We start from the raw sequence: 16,147 nt of genomic DNA, 5'->3' as shown, positions 1-16,147 counted from the left end.
GGTGAGAGCCCTCCCCCTGTCAGAGGAGAGGCAGGTGACCACCGGATCGGTTCCCTGGGAGGTGATTGGCCTGTGGGGCTGGTCAGGGCAGCTCACCTGGGCCCAGGTGGTGGACGGGGCCCAAATAAACGTCTCACGCTCCACGCAAAGGAGGGAGACCAGGTACCAGCTTCGGAAAAGCCGGGCGTTGCCCTCGGTTGGCAGAGGGATGTTTTCTACCCCGCACCGCCGGAGGAGCTTCTCCCCACGGCCCGGCTTCAGCACGGGACCCGTGCGTGGGTGCCCACCGGGATGTCCAAGAAGGCCCCGAGGACCTCCGCAGTCAGCCCGGCCAGGCCCAGGAGGCTGTTGGAGCGCATCGGCCAGCCCCGCTAACGCCAGCAGGCCGGCAACACTGGAGCTGATCCCGTCCCCCAGAATTCTCCACTGGATGCTCGAAGAATCTGAGGAGGATTGAAGCAGGCCAGGTTGTCTAACCTCTCCGGATCTGTGACGGATGGTGGAGCCATCGTCGGCCAGCTCCTGGACCATCAGACCTCCAGCAAGTGGAGGGAAGACAGGCCTGAGTCCAGACCGTGCAGGGTTTGAACCCGCAACCTATCGGGACCCTTCAGACTGCAGGTCCCGCATCCCACTGCTCTGCCCCTCGTCCATAACTGACAAGGCTCGACCCTGGTAAACTCCTTCCTCTCAGGCTCCTGGCCAGCCAACTACTGTCGAGAGCTGGAGGCGGGTTCTGCCGCACCCCACCGATATCCGCACGCCGGTTATTTGCCCGTCTGTGTTTGCGTGTGCAGTTTCTCGTTCATTCTATTGTATTTACCATGAATGCTTTCAAGAAAATAACTCTCAGGACAGTGCAGTGGATTCCTGTTAATTGGGACATTGGTTAAATCGGAGCAGCCGCTTATTTGGGACAACTATTAAACAGCAAAAAGTAATTGAGAAAATAGCCGGGGATTCCCTTCGTTTATTTGGGACACACCGCCGCTTAATTGGGACAGGAGACTGTCGTCCAGCAGCTTCTAACCAGTGTCAGGTTGTGTGCACCTGTGTGGCCATTTTGTTTTATAAACCGTACAAAACTTCATTCAAATACAGAAGACATACAGAGGTCAGGGGTTACAGTACAGCTAGTGAATTAAAATTAAAACACGGTTATTACCATCTATTCCTGGGGAGGGGGGGCGCCATTCCCAGAAATCGCCCACTGTACCTACAATGGTCACCTGCCCCCTCTCTAAGGACCCCCAGACAAGAACGTACCCTGGAAAAGGGGCAGGCCGTGGGCTCGGGTAGTCTGCAGCCTGGACCCGTGAATGGCTGTCTTGGCCAGGCCCAAGAGCAAGCCTACCAGACCACCCACTGACCCACCCGCACTCTCCCCCGCCCGTACTAAGTCCCCACCTGGCTGACCATTGGACACGGCGCCGTGCTCAGAGCGAGTAGTTTTTAAAAAAGCATCAGTTACGTGTGTTTGTGTTCAAGAAGCAGAGGTTTTTGTCACTGATGAGGCCTCCGATAGCCGGGGCCAACCATGGATGTAGCATCCCAGCTGTCTAGATATGGAAGCCAGGACAGTACGATATGGAGCCGATGAACCCAAAGGGATGGCGGAGACCGATACAGTTTGGCACCAGCGGCGTCACAGGAGTTGCCAGTCAGCGTTGAACTCAACTTAGGGACTCCAGCTCCAGATGTTCCAAAAGGATTTCAAAGTACACTTACTGTCGGACAACGTATAAATCATACAGCCTTGAGATTTGTCTGCTTACAGGCAGCCGCAAAACAAGAAACCAAAAAGAACCCAATTTTAAAAAAAGATCAAATAAAGACCAACACCCGATGCATAGGGAAAGAAAGAAAAAAAAACAAATCACGTAAACAACAGAAGCAAGCAGCAACATTCCAAACTAAAATGAGTCTGTGGATCAGAACTCTGGAGCAGCCCCAGAGTGGGCCCAAAGCCTCAGTATCATATTAGCGGGCATGGAGCTCAGCAGCCAGAGACTGCTGAAGGTTTACTCCTAAAACTTTCCCATGAGTAGATGTAGCCACAAGGCAGTGGAGCTTTGAAATCAGAGTTTCTTAAGGTTCCTCAACATTGTCAGAAAAGGAGGGGATAGCCTCCCACTACCTATTAAATGCCCCCAATGGCATGCATCTCAAATAACCTCTGACAACCAAACCAGCTCCTGGCCTTCATATGTAGCTTAGCTACTGGGTCAACAGAACTGTTTCTACCGACAGGAGAAGGGGCTGGTGACTGGCGCTTTAAAGACCAGTCGCTTCTGACGGATGGGGCTTATCAGCCGCACTTAGCAGCTCATCTAGGAGAAGGAAAAATCTGCCTCTTATAGTTGGCGAGAAATAAGCAGTAAGACAATTCCGAGCTGCTTTGCTCACTGTGGTTTCAAGCATTCGGGGTTGGAGGTGCCAGAAACAGCCGAGGGTGAAAATGGAACAATTTCACGACTTCAACAAGTTAGAAACTATGAAGAATTTGAAGGTATCGACAATCGTCTTGAATGTTACAATGACAATGAAGATTTGGAGGAAGCAATCGTCGACAGCACTGTAAGAAGAAAGTCCCATGCAAAAGTCTAAGGTGCATTTGAAAAATTTCTGTGAAGCGAAGATCCTTTCAAAAATAATGAAATGAAAAGTTTCTAAATATCAGAAAATTACTGTAAAGAACAGAAAACAGCAAAAAAAAAACCCCTAAATCAAATCAATATTTGGTGTGACTGCCCTTGCTCTTTAAAACTGCATCAGTTCTCTGAGGTACACGGTCGTGCAGTTTTATAAGGAAATTGGCCGGTCGGTTGTTTCAGGCATCTTGGGAATTTGCCACAGTTCCTCTGCAGACTTTGGCTGTCTCGCTTGCTTCTGTCTCCCCGGGTAATCCCAGACAGATTCAACGATGTTGAGATCAGGAGTCTGTGGAGGCTGTACCATCGGAAACCAGATAAAACATCTCGGGTGCCTAAGACTTTTACACAGTACTGTATATGCACTTTGATGATAACTTATTATGACTGATCCGTTATGACAGATAGGACAACCCTTAATAACTGGATGGACATAATATTACAGGGTAAACAAGCAAGAACAACTTATTCAATTAATTATTTATTGATATACAGTGCATAAGAACCCTTCTGGCCCTTAAAGTTGCACCACCTAGGAACCCCCAATTTAACCCTAGCCTAATCACGGGGCAATTTACAACGTCCAATTAACCTACGGACTGGTGTCTCTTCGGACTGTGGGAGGGACCCAGAGCACTGGGAGGAAACGCACGCGGTCACAGAGATAACGTTCAAACTCATCACAGGCAGCGGCGGGAATTGGACGGGGGTCGCCCGCGCTGTAAAGCGCCGTGCTCACCACTACGTTACCGCGCCACCCCAGAACGTAGTGAGGTCCCACCGAGATACTCCAGACACGCATAACATGCAGAAGTCATTAAGTGAAAAACACGGGAAATGTGCTGAATTAAAAGAGGAAATTGAAGGACTATGGAACATGACCAGGATAGATACATTGTCCCAATAGTAATATTTACAACTGGTGTAATCCCGAAGTCTCAACATTAAACACCACTGGAATAGTCTGAAAGTTCCTAGCGATTGAGAAATGAGTGTGCTTGCCTTTGCCTATATCTCAGGTTTTACCAGCGTGAGCTGAGAACAAATAAAAATACAACAACCAATCAATCAATAAGAGTTGATAGCATGAGATGAAAAGCCCTTAAAAGGGAGTCAATAGATTGTGGGAACAGTTCAGTGACGGGGCAAGGGATGTTATCCCCTCTGGTTCAAGGGCCTGATGGTTGAGGGGTAATAACTGTTCCTGAACCTGGTGGTGTGAGTCCCGAGGGCCACAGCGAGAAGAGAGCGTGTCCTGGGTGGTGGTGTGGAGGGGGGGTCCCCGATGATGGATGCTGCTTTCCTGGGACAGTGCTTCACGCAGATATGCTCAATGGTGGGGAAGGTCCGCGACTTTTTTTTTTGGACGCCTTTCCTTTCGAGGGCATTGGTGCATTCCAGAGCAGGGTTCCACTCGGCGGCGGGCGCTATAGCAATGCAAGTCGCCTGCTAAGTTTCCAAACTCATGTGCGTTTTTTCTTCTCTCTCTCTCTTCTCAGGTCTGAAAGGAAATGATTTGTGCAGACAACTGAGCGATGGCCACAGCGTGCGAGTACCCACCCATTTCCTGGGAGGAGCGTCGACTGCCGGCTTATAAATTCCCCAACACCAACTCTCCAACCTTCAAAGACTCGGGGAGGAATTCTCTGTCGACCCCAGCACTCCCAGAGGAGCAGCAGACTTGTGCTAAATGACGCTTCCTCCAGGACGCCGGCAGGCTGACAGAATCCTGCGCTGGGACCGGCGAGCAGTTCGGCTGTGTGTCTGCGTGTGAGAGGCGGAGAAGTTTTCATTGCACTCCCCTGAACTTACAACCGAGCTCCGGGCTCCGCCGGCGTTGGCAGCATTATCGAAGGCTTCGCCGCTGTGAATGCGGTTGACACAGCCGGCCAGCGGGTGAAGAAGCGTGCTCGTACTGGCGAGGATGCAGCTCCGGGTCCTGCTCAGCCTGATACTACTGTTCGACTGCTTCCCTGTCATCTTCTCCCTGTCCACATGCAAGACGATTGACATGGAACAGATTCGCAAGAAGAGAATCGAGGCCATCCGGGGCCAGATCCTCAGCAAACTCAAGCTCACCAGCACCCCGAAGGCCGAGCAGGTAACGGTCACGAACGAAGTGCTCGCACTCTACAACAGCACCGTCGAGCTGGAAGTGGAACGGCGGGAGGAGCCGGACGTAGAGACCCCGGCGGACTACTACGCCAAAGAAGTGAACCGATTTGACACTTTGAAGTCCGACGGAGGGAGCGACAGTGAGTAACGCCGCTTGGTCCTAACGCGCGCTGAGTTCACCGCCCGGCGCCCTCGGCTCAAAGCGCTTAGTTCAAATTTCGAGAGTTTCACTTTTTTTTGCTGAGTTTTGACTGAATTATCTGCGCCCGCGGTCCAGGCAAAATTCGGCCCTTGTTCCCAACCACCCCCCTTCCCTCTTCCTCTCCACCCCACCACCACAGACATTCCCTCATCCTCGCAGTACCCCCTCCCCATCTTTGCACCTCCCTCCCCGTTCTGTTGCTGGAGGGGGGGGGTCCTGTATTTGCGAAATGCCTTCAGATTTGGCAGATAAAACCCGCGTGTCCCTGTCTCGGAGTGAGGGGCGTGTGTGCACAGGTCCTCCTGGGCTGGGGTTGTAAATGGCTTTTGGATCCCTCTCTGGGTCCATCTCCCACCTCTGGTACTGACGCGCTCTTCTCCCTCGCATTAAGTATCTGGGGGCAGGAGGCTTCACATGTCCACCGTTTTCATGGAGGAGAGCGGCACTGGGGTCACCCCCTGTTGAATCTCTGGGGTCCTGCTGTCTGGCTGTTCCGTACAATGATTGGGGTACCGGTTCTTCACTCAGACGCTGAGGCAGGCACGGTAGCGCGACGCTATTGCAGCTCGGTAGTCGGGGGTGGGGGGGGGGCGGGAGGTTGGAGTTGGGAGTTCAAACCCGGCGTCCTCCGTACGACTTCCCCTTGGAATGCGTGGGTTTCCTCCAAGTGCTCTGGTTTCCTCCCACAGTCTAAAAGACGTATCGTTTTGTAGCTTAATTGCTCATTGCAAATTGTCCCGTAACTTGGGGGTGGGGGGAGTTACTGGGGCTGGAGGGGCCTACAGTATTCCGCACTGTATCCCAAATAAGGGAAGTCACACCACCCTGTTCCCATGTACCCCGGGATCAAGTTGTCCAGACTGTACAACTGCTGTTCCTTTGCCTAATCTATAACTGGAAAGAAATATAGAATGTTATCCGAAAATATCCCTTGTAATTAGAGCCACCCCCCCCCCACAGTTAAAAGGTGATGTTATCTAAGAAGGAATGTGCTGGTCTTGGAAAGGGTCCAGAGAAGGCTAACGAGAATGATCCCAGGAATGAAGGGGTTAACCTCTGGGCTCACTGGGGGGGGGGTGCTTGATCTCATTGAAACCTTTTTGAATATTGATAGAGTGGGCATTGGGAGGATGATTCCAAAAGAGGGAGGGTCCAGGGGTAGAGGGCATAGCCTCGGAGGGGAAGGACGTCCCCTTGGAACGGAGATGAGGAGGAATTTCTTTAGCCAGAGGGTGGAATCTGTGGAATTCATTGCCACCGACGACAATGGAGGCCAAGTCACTAACACGGAGGCTGACTGGTTCTTGATTAGCCAGGCTGTCAAAGCTCATGGAGGGGTGGGGGGAAGGCGGGAGAATGAGTTTGAGAGGGAACATAAATCAGCCGTGGTGGAACAGTACAGCAGGCTTGATGGACCAAGTGGCCTAATTCTGCTCTTATGCCATTAAAAAAAAATATATTGTCCAAGGCCAGTACGAGACGCACGGTCTTTAAGAAATTTGCGTCAGCTGCTTGTGCAGTGATGGGTATAATTGGGAGCCACACAAGCTGAGCATTGTTCTGTGCTGGCCTCTGAGACACCTCATACCTGTAATTCCTGAGCGGGTCACCTCAGCATGGAGTGGGTGCTTGCGTCAGGCGTGGAGGAGCAAGACTTCCCCTGGTGGTCCTTTCCTTCCCCACTCACCTCAAGTGTCCTGGTAAGGTCCTTGCTTGACCTTTTTTTTTCTCACCAAAGTTGGTGATCCCTTCCCAAATGTTCCAGGAAATCAAGACCCCCTCCCAGCATTTATTCCCCACCCATCTCTAACCCTCACTGATCGGGGCTGACACAGTGCTCTCCTCTAGGCTGAGGGGCTGGAACCCCTTATGGCTACTTTAAGGGGTGTTTTGCTCAAATGTCCGGTATAAGATTTAAATGGTTTCTTGTGCTGTTCTACTGTGGCACTGTGATTATGTTTCGGGGCTTAGCTTAATGAGCTAACGTTCATACCCTATCAGTTTTGCTAATTGCGTTTGTCAGAAATTGAAATGTTAAGTCGTACTACTGATGACAAGAAACTACTGCGTTGAAAATTCTGGTCAATTATCACTGGCACCTGCTGTGAACTGTGTTGTTTTGAGGCCGTGTTGTAGTGCAAGATGCAAAAATGTACCTGTTTGTTCATTGTTCTGATGCGGGTGATCATGGTCTTTCCATGATTGTTCTGGGCAAATTTTTTTCTACTGAAGTGGTTTGCCATTGTCATCTTCTGGGCAGTGTCTTTCCGAGATGGGTAACACCCCCCAGACACATTATCAATACTCTTCAGAGATTGTCTGCCTGGTGTCAGTGGTCGCATAACCAGGACTTGTGATCTGCACCGGCTGCTCGTACGATCATCCGCCACCATGGCTTCATGTGACCCTGATTTGGGGGGGGGGCCTACACCTTACCCAAGGGTGAGCTGCGGGCTAGCAGAGGGAAGGAGCGTCCTACACCTGCTTTGGTAGAGACGTATCTCCACCCAGTCACCCGGGGGTGGGGAGGGGGAAGAATTACTGTAAGTCATAAAAATAATTAAATAATGCAAAGGAACAATAGTGAGGAAATGTTCACGGGTTCAATGTCCATTCAGAGATCAGATGGCAGAGGGGAAGAAGCTGTTCCTGAATTGTTGAGTGTGTGTTTTCTGGCTCCTGTACCTCCACCTTGACAGTAGCAATGAGAAGAGGGTGTGTCCTGGGTTTCAGATTCGGATGTAAACATCTCTGGGGATGTATCCTGGACCCAACGTATCGGTGCGGCCACAAAGCAGGCGAGACAGCAGCTGTATTTCATTCGGAGTTTGAGGAGATTTGGTCTGTCACCAAAGACACTCGCAGATCTCCGCAGACGTGCTGTGGGGAGCATTCTGACCGGCTGCATCGCTGGCTGGTATGGGGGGAAGGGGGGCAGCTACTGCACAGGATCGAAGTGAGCTGCAGAGAGTTGTAAACTCCAGTCAGCTCCATCACGGGCACCAGCCTCCCTACTATCCAGGACATCTTCAAGGAGCGACACCTCAGAAAGGAGGCATCCATCATTAATGACCCCCATCACCCAGGGCATGCCCTCTTCTCATTGCTACCATGAGGAAGGAGGTACAGGAGCCTGAAGACACACACTCAGCGATTCAGGACAACACCCACAACACGCTGGAGGAACTCAGCAGGTCAGGCAGCATCAGAGAAAAAGATTGGTCGACGTTTCGGGCCGGAACCCTTTGTTAGGCCGGTGAGTCCTGACGAAAGGTTCCGGCCCGAAACGTCCGCCGATCGTTTCCACGGATGCTGCCCGACCTGCTGAGTTCCTCCAGCGTGTTGTGAGTGTTGCTTTGCCCCCAGCATCTGCAGAGTATTTTGTGTGTCAGTGATGCAGGAACAGCTTCTTCCCCTCTGCCATCTGATCTCTGAATGGACATTGAACCCGTGAACACTACCTCACGACTTTTTTATTTCTATTTTTGCACCTCTTGTTTAATATATACTGCAATTCAGTTCTTTTTTCTATCATTACTGCTGCTGGAAAGACGACAGATTTCAAAACGCATGCCGGTGATTTTAAACCTGATTCGGAGAGGCTGGACGGGAGAGCCGCTACGTCCCGGCTCTGCTCGTAAGTGGCTCACAGCTGTGAGTGATGCTGAAGTAGCATCGCGCTGTAGGACGTGGGAACAAAGGCCAGAGGGGCGCACGTCTTGTCACTCCGCCCTGGAGAGCCCCAAGCCGGGCTATGACAGGAGGAGGGTTGGGCCATGGGGCTAGCAAACCCTGTCGCGTAAGAGCCCAGAACTAGAGAAGCAGCAGATGCTCCAAAGACCTCATCGCCGGCAGAGGAAGACGTAGCCCATATCTCAGAAAGGGTGTACTGTCATTGGAGAGAGTCTGGACGAGGCTCACGGGAATGAAGGGGTTAACGTATGAGGAGCGCTTGGCAGCTTTGGGCCTGTACTCACTGGAATTTAGGAGAATACTGGGGGGATCTCATTAAAACCTACCGAATGTTGAAAGGACTAGATAGGGTGGATATGGATGTTTCCTGTGGTGGGAGGTATCCAGAACTAGAGGGCACAGCCTCAAAACTGAGGGGTGAACTCTTAGAACAGAGGTAAGGAGGAATTTTTTTATATAGCCAGAGAGTAGTAAATCTGTGGAATGCTCTGTCCGTGGTATATTTAAGGCAGAAGTTGATCATTTCCTGATCAGACAGGACATCAAAGGAAATGGCGAGAAGGCATGTGTATGGGGGTTGATCCGGGATCTGCTGTGATGGAACGCTGGAGCAGACTTGATGGGCTGAATGGCCTAATTCTGCTCCTGTGTCTTATGGTCTGCACCTTGGCAAATCAGAATCAGGTTCAATATCACTGGCCTGGGGCATAAGTTTGTTGTTTTGTGGCAGTAGTACATTGCAATGCATAGTAATAGAGAAAAGATGTGAATTACTGTAATAAAACTGTAAGTTACAGTAAGACGTAAAATATATATTTAAAAAGTTTTTTAAAGACTGGCCAGGACTGAGGTCTCTGGTGAGCTGCTGTTAGTGGCCTTTGCCCCTGTAGGGGTGATGGACTTAAGAAGAAGGAAAAGACTCGTCTTGTGCATGAACTGCAACACAGTAGGCCACTCGGCCCATTTGTTTCCTTCCTATCCATGTCCCACTCAGTCCTCCAACCCTACCCAATCCCCCGGCACATTTTATCGGAGCATTAACAAAGGTGCTGGGCGTAGCGGAGCTGCGGCCGACGAGACTGAGACCTCCAAAGCTGCAGAACGTGATAGCAGCCAAGGTTAAAGGGTGGGGCAGCTGGTGAACGTGTGGAGCCAGCTGCCAGGGGACGCGGGTTCAACCTCAGCGTTTAAGAGGAGATCAGACTGGCACGTGAATGGGACAGGTTGACGGGAACGGGCAGAATAATTTGCTCGGCATGGACTAGATGGGCTGAAGGGCCTGTTTCTGTGCTGTGACCCTGCGGTGCAGCGGGTGGAGCTGATGTCCTTGTGACTCCAGCGACCCGGGTTCGATCCTGAAGCCTGGAGCTCTCTGCGTGAAGTTTGTGTGCTCCTGCCGAGACCGCCTGGGGCTCGCCCGTAATTGGCTGCTGTAAGTTGGTTTGCTGTTCTCGCGTGCCGGGGCACGGCGTGGCACCTGCCCCGTGAAGAGTGGGATTGAAACCACAACAGCTTCTATCTTCGGCGCCACCGTCTGTGTTTGGTTTTTCTCCCTCTCAGCTTCGTTGTGTATTGGCGGACCGCTTCGCCGAGCGCCACGAGCGGGACTTCCCGGTGGCCAAGCATTCCCATTCCCATTCCAACACGTCAGTCCACGGTCTCCTCTTGTGCCAAGATTAGACCCCTCAGGGTGGAGGAGCAACACCTCGTATTCCATCTGGGCAGCCCCCAACCTGATGGCATATCAATTTCTGCTTCCGATGAACCAATTCCCCCCCCCTTCACCTATTCCCCACTCTGACCTTTTACCTCTTCTCACCTGCCTATCACCTCCCCCTGGGTCCCCTCCTCCTTCCCTTTCTCCTATTGTCCACCCTCCTCTCCTATCTGATTCATTCTTCTCCAACCCTTGACCTTTCCCACTCACCTGGCTTCACCTATCGCCTTCCAGCCAGCCCCTATCCCCTCCACCCACCTTTTAATTCAGTCATTACCCCCCCCCGTCGTCCTGAAGAAGGGTCTTGTCCCGAAACGTCGACTGTTAATTCATTTCCATAGACGCTGCCTGACCTGCTGAGTTCCTCCGGCATTGTGTGTGTGTCTCACAGTATTTCCAGCATCTGCAGACTTGCTTGTCTTCATGATTGGCATTGGGCCGTCTGTCAGTCTTGCTGTCTAGTTCATCAGTGAACTCCACTGTATCTCATTGATCTGCTGTGAATGCCCGCAAGAAACTGAATCTCAGGGGTCGTCTACGGCGAGGCCTTTGAACCTGGATAGTAAACTTACTTCGGACTTTCCGAACTTTAAGTTGCGCCGGGTCACCTCAGTGGGTTTCGGGGCGGCGGCGGCGGGGGGAGAGAGAGTTGGGGAGGGCGTTGCAGACACCGGGACCCGGCCGCCGGGAACGGGGGCTGAACCGTGGTCCCGGGGGATTCTGGAGGGTGGGACCGGGATGGGGGGTGGTGGCGACGTGCAGAAGCCGGGAACGGAATCGACAAGCTCCTCCTCCAGGAAGCTTGTGAATGATCGTTGCCTTTGGCTGGGCATTACATCATTCCCTCAGCTACAGTCGGGAATAATCAGCTGAAAAGTATTTGGATCCTCCCGTCATGACATTCCAAACGCTCCGTGCTCTTCCTTGCCGGTTCCGGAGAGAGGGCTGCAGCCCCGGCGGGTGGGGCACCGGCACCGGCACCGGCACCGGCACATGTCCGAGAGCGGCGGCGTTTCGTGCGTGTCTGTGCGGATGGGAGTTCCGCGCCGGCGAGATGCTCACGCTGGCTGTCCGCGGCTCTGCCCGGCCGGAAAGGCAGCGGTGTTTATGTGTGCGTGCACGCCGCGGTTTCCCGACCCTGGGACCGAGGGCCGTGGGACTAGTCTGGGATTTGTGCAGGGCTCGGAGGGGCTGGGAGCTCTGACTGTTCCAGCAGAGGGCAGGTACCCCTCTCCTATCAGATTTCCCCCTTCCTCAGCCCGTTACCGTGTCCGCCCATCAGCTCACAGCTTCTTGCTTCCCCGCCTCACCTGGGTTCACCTGTCAGCTTGTTCTCCTTCCCCCTTCCCCCCTTCTCCCCCTTCCCCCTTCCCCCTTCTCCCCCTTCCCCCTTCTCCCCCTTCCCCCTTCTCCCCTTCCCCCTTCTCCCCTTCCCCCTTCTCCCCCTTCCCCCTTCCCCCTCCTCCCCCTTCCCCCTCCTCCCTCCTTCCCCCTCCTTCCCCCTCCTCCCTCTTCCCCCCTCACCTGGGTTCACCTGTCAGCTTGTTCTCCTTCCCCCCTCAACTCCCCCCTTCCCCCTTCCCCCCTTCCCCCCTTCCCCCTTCCCCTTCCCCCCTTCCCCTTCCCCCCTCCCCCCTTCCCCCTTCCCCCCTCCCCCTCCCCCTTCCCCTTCCCCCTTCCCCCTTCCCCTTCCCCCTTCCCCCTTCCCCTTCCCCCTTCCCCCCTTCCCCCCTTCCCCCTTCCCCCTTCCCCCTTCCCTCTTCCCCCTTCCCCCTTCCCCCTTCCCCCTTCCCCCTTCCCCCTCCTCCCTCCTTCCCCCTCCCCCCGTCCCCCTCCCTCCTTCCCCCTCCCTCCTTCCCCCTCCTCCCTCCTCCCCCGGGTTCACCTGTCAGCTTGTTCTCCTTCCCCCCTCAACTCCCCCCTTCTCCCCTTCCCCCTTCTCCCTCCTTCCCCTTCTCCCTCCTTCCCCCTCCGCCCTCCTTCCCCCTCCCTCCTTCCCCCTCCTCCCCTTCCCCCTCCTCCCTCCTTCCCCCTCCTCCCTCTTCCCCCCTCACCTGGGTTCACCTGTCAGCTTGTTCTCCTTCCCCCCCGCAACTCCCCCCTTCTCCCCTTCCCCCTTCTCACCTTCTCCCTCCTTCCCCTTCTCCCTCCTTCCCCTTCTCCCTCCTTCCCCCTCCTCCCTCCTTCCCCCTCCTCCCTCTTCCCCCCTCTTCCCCCTCACCTGGGTTCACCTGTCAGCTTGTTCTCCTTTCCCCCTCCCTCTTCCCCCTCCCTCTTCCCCCTCCCTCTTCCCCCTCCCTCTTCCCCCTCCCTCTTCCCCCTCCCTCTTCCCCCTCCCTCTTCCCCCTCCCTCTTCCCCTTCCCCCTTCCCCCTTCCCCCTTCCCTCTTCCCCCCCTCCTCCCACCTTCCCCCCTCACCTGGGTTCACCTGTCAGCTTGCTCGCCTTCCCCTCCTCCCACCTCTCCCCCCACCTGCTTCCTTTCCAGTCCTGATGAAGGGCCTCGGCCCGAACAGTCGACCGTTTATTCCCCTCCGTAGATGCTGCCTGACTTGCTGAGTTCCTCCAACATTCGGCGTGCCTTTCTGGTGCGATGGGCCCTCACTTTCATGGGTCAGGCTGCTGTGTCCCGCAAACCAATGTGGCAGGATGACACGGAGACAGTTTTACTCGGTATCGAGTTCCTTCTGCCCCTGCCCTGGGAGGGTCTGATGGGGCAGTTTAGAGGCAGGTCTGCTTTCCTGTGGCAGTACTCTGTGGTGGGGAGGGCTTTACCCGTGATGGACTGGGCCCTACCCACCACTTCTTTTCTGGAGCGCGCCCACTGTGGTAAAGCAATGCCCAGCTTGCACAAAGCAAGGTGGCAAAGGTGGCAATGAAGGCATATGGCATGTTTGCCTTCATTGGCTGGGTGTTGGTCGTAAGGGTGAGGCAGTAATGTAACATTTTAATCAGTTATCACAACTGCATTACTGCATTATCTGATTACCGTAGTCGCTGTCTGTGGGAGAGCTTGCTCTCTGAATTTCACTCGTGGCCGAGAGTTGCAACTGGCCATCCCTGATGTTGCATTTCTCTAGATTCAAGACTGTTTAATGTCATTTCCCGTACAAATGACATTAAACAGTCTTACTCCAGATCCGATGCAGCACAAAAAACCCACAACAGATCAAAAACACAATAATAATAATAATAAACACAGTAAATATAAATACATACCAGGTCGGGCAGCATCTGTGGAAAAGAGTATACAGCTGACGTTTTGAGCCGAAACACTTCCTCACGACTGAGAAGGAAGGTGGAAGACACCAGAATAAAAAGGTGGAGGAGGGACACACTCCCAGGACAGGGTCAGTGTGGGTTAAATACAGAGTGAAACTCCCTCTACACCATCCCATCACACACTCCCAGGGCAGGGACAGTGTGGGTTAGATACAGAGTGAATCTCCCTCTACACTGTTCCATCACACACTCCCAGGACAGGGTCAGTGTGGGTTAAATACAGAGTGAAACTCCCTCTACACCATCCCATCACACACTCCCAGGGCAGGGACAGTGTGGGTTAGATACAGAGTGAATCTCCCTCTACACTGTCCCATCACACACTCCCAGGACAGGGTCAGCATGGGTTAGATACAGAGTGAAGCTCCCTCTACACTGTCCCATCACACACTCCCAGGGCAGGGTCAGTGCGGGTTAGATACAGAGTGAATCTCCCTCTACACTGTCCCATCACACACTCCCAGGACAGGGTCAGTGTGGGTTAGATACAGAGTGAAGCTCCCTCTACACTGTCCCATCACACACTCCCAGGGCAGGGACAGTGTGGGTTAGATACAGAGTGAAGCTCCCTCTACACCATCCCATCACACACTCCCAGGACAGGGACAGTGTGGGTTAGATACAGAGTGAAGCTCCCTCTACCCTGTCCTACCCCAAACTCCCAGAGTACAGGTTAAATGTTCTCCATATACTGTCCTAGTACACACTCCAAGGGTTGAGAGAACACATTAGTAACTGAGTAAAACTCTCAAGTCAATAGTTCCCCAAAAGTTGCAACTGAATTAGATGGAGGGGTAAAGAGCATTCGGCATGTTTGCCTTTATCGATCACAGCATCGAGTACAAAAGCTCCATCATGATATACCTTGGTTAGGCTACACTTGGAGTTCTGTGTACAGTTCAGGCCACTACATTGTACAAAAGATGTGGAGAGGGTCCAGAAGAGATTTGCCAGGGTGCTGCATGGACTAGAGGGTACAAAGCAGAAAGAAAAGTTCAACAGATTTGGATTGCTCTCATCAGGCCAGAGGTTTCCAATCTGAGGTCCACTAACCCCTCGGTTAATGGCATAAAATGGGTGGGGAGCCCCTACCTTAGAACATGGAGGCTGAGGAGAGACCTGATGGAGTTTTTTTTTAAGTTATGGGAGTCTTAAGACTCTTTTCCCCAGGGTAGGAAATGTCAAACACCAGAAGACATGCTTTAAAGGTTGGAGTGGGGAAATTTAAAGACAGTGTGATGGGCAAAGTTTTTACGCAGGGCGTGGTGGGTGCCTGGGATAGGTTACCAGGGTAGTAGTGGAAACGGGCAGTTTGGCAGAGTTTAAGAAACTTTTAGGTAGACATAAGAACATAAGGAAATGGAGGGATATGGATGATATGCAGCATGACGGCATATAGTATGAACTAGCATCGAGATCAGCACAGCATTGTGGGCTGAATGGCCTCTCCTGTACTTGTTTGTGTTCTATACTCTAAGATCCCAGAGAGGTCCGATATGATTCCCAACCTGATGAAGGTTTTGGGTGATATTTGGTCGGGGGGCAGCTGCTCTGCTTGTCTTTGCTTTGCGAACTCGTGCACTTGGGGTTTTGGTTTCAATTCCCACCTCCCCAAGAGGAAGCACTAAGATACTTTCCACAGGGCACGCAGCTTGGCGTACTGAACAACGTGAGCTCGGGGGTCACTGAACGTCCTTACTCCTCCCATCGCCCCACCTCAGAAACTTCGCCTCTTCAGGTCCGCCCCTGGTGTCCACTGGCTTCTTGGAGATTGATCGCCGAGTTGAGTCAGAGAGAGGCTGGCGTCCTTGTCTCGCGCCATTACGGGGCTGATAGAAGCAAAAGACAAACTGTTCAGTCTTTGTGCAGGGTGAGTGCTGTCTGTCTGTGGAGTAAATAGTGACTCATGTTATCTGTGTTGACTGGGAGATGTTTGTTGATGAATTTCCCAACGTATTGGCAGTTCTCAGTATGATTACTCTTCAACACTACAAGAAGAGCTATTTAAGAATGTAAGTGATAGGCGTAGGAGGCTGAATCGGGCCTGCACTTGTTCCTCCTTTCAACATTACAATGGCACGTCTTCTGTCTCAGCACCATTTATATTGTAATGTGAACGAAGTTACTGGAGAGATGAAGCTGGTAGATTTGAAGTAATCTTTTATTCCACAAAACGAGACATAACCGGCATCATATTGAGATCCTTTCGGAGGAAGAGGCCTGATCAGCCCAACACTATGTGACATTTTGTATGCCGAAGATCAAAGGACAGCTCTGTATTTGCAATGCATCTACAATGCTTCCCTTGAATTACGTACAACTTTCACACCTCCTCCTCACCCACGCTACAGACAAGCAAAGTTATTTGTCTGACCTTCCAATGAGCTGCAGTTCACAACCTTTAGGAACCCATTGTTCAGAGATTCATTTTAAATTTAAACTACAGTCCATATTCAGATCTGAAGATTGGTTGAAGAAACTTCCTGTA

The 16,147-nt window shown here is 52.6% G+C and overlaps 1 protein-coding gene across 2 annotated transcripts in view; it reads left to right on the top strand.

The window, feature by feature from the left end:
* Positions 1-16,147, top strand: part of LOC134352649 (transforming growth factor beta-3 proprotein-like) — a 90,629-nt gene that overhangs the window by 2,538 nt on the left and 71,944 nt on the right. Inside the window, exon 2 of one of the 2 annotated variants that reach the window (XM_063059984.1) lies at positions 4,151-4,906. In XM_063059984.1, the coding sequence (XP_062916054.1) occupies positions 4,576-4,906 (331 nt within the window). In that variant the 5' untranslated portion in view covers positions 4,151-4,575. Of the gene's footprint in view, positions 1-3,220; positions 4,907-16,147 lie in introns of those variants that run through there. The other variant, XM_063059983.1, reaches the window with a different exon arrangement.

The sequence above is a fragment of the Mobula hypostoma genome, chromosome 10, assembly GCF_963921235.1.
Source record: "Mobula hypostoma chromosome 10, sMobHyp1.1, whole genome shotgun sequence".
Classification (NCBI taxonomy): Eukaryota; Metazoa; Chordata; class Chondrichthyes; order Myliobatiformes; family Myliobatidae; genus Mobula; species Mobula hypostoma.
Note: the sequence above shows the minus strand (reverse complement) of the source record. Positions and strands in the feature narration are given on the sequence as shown.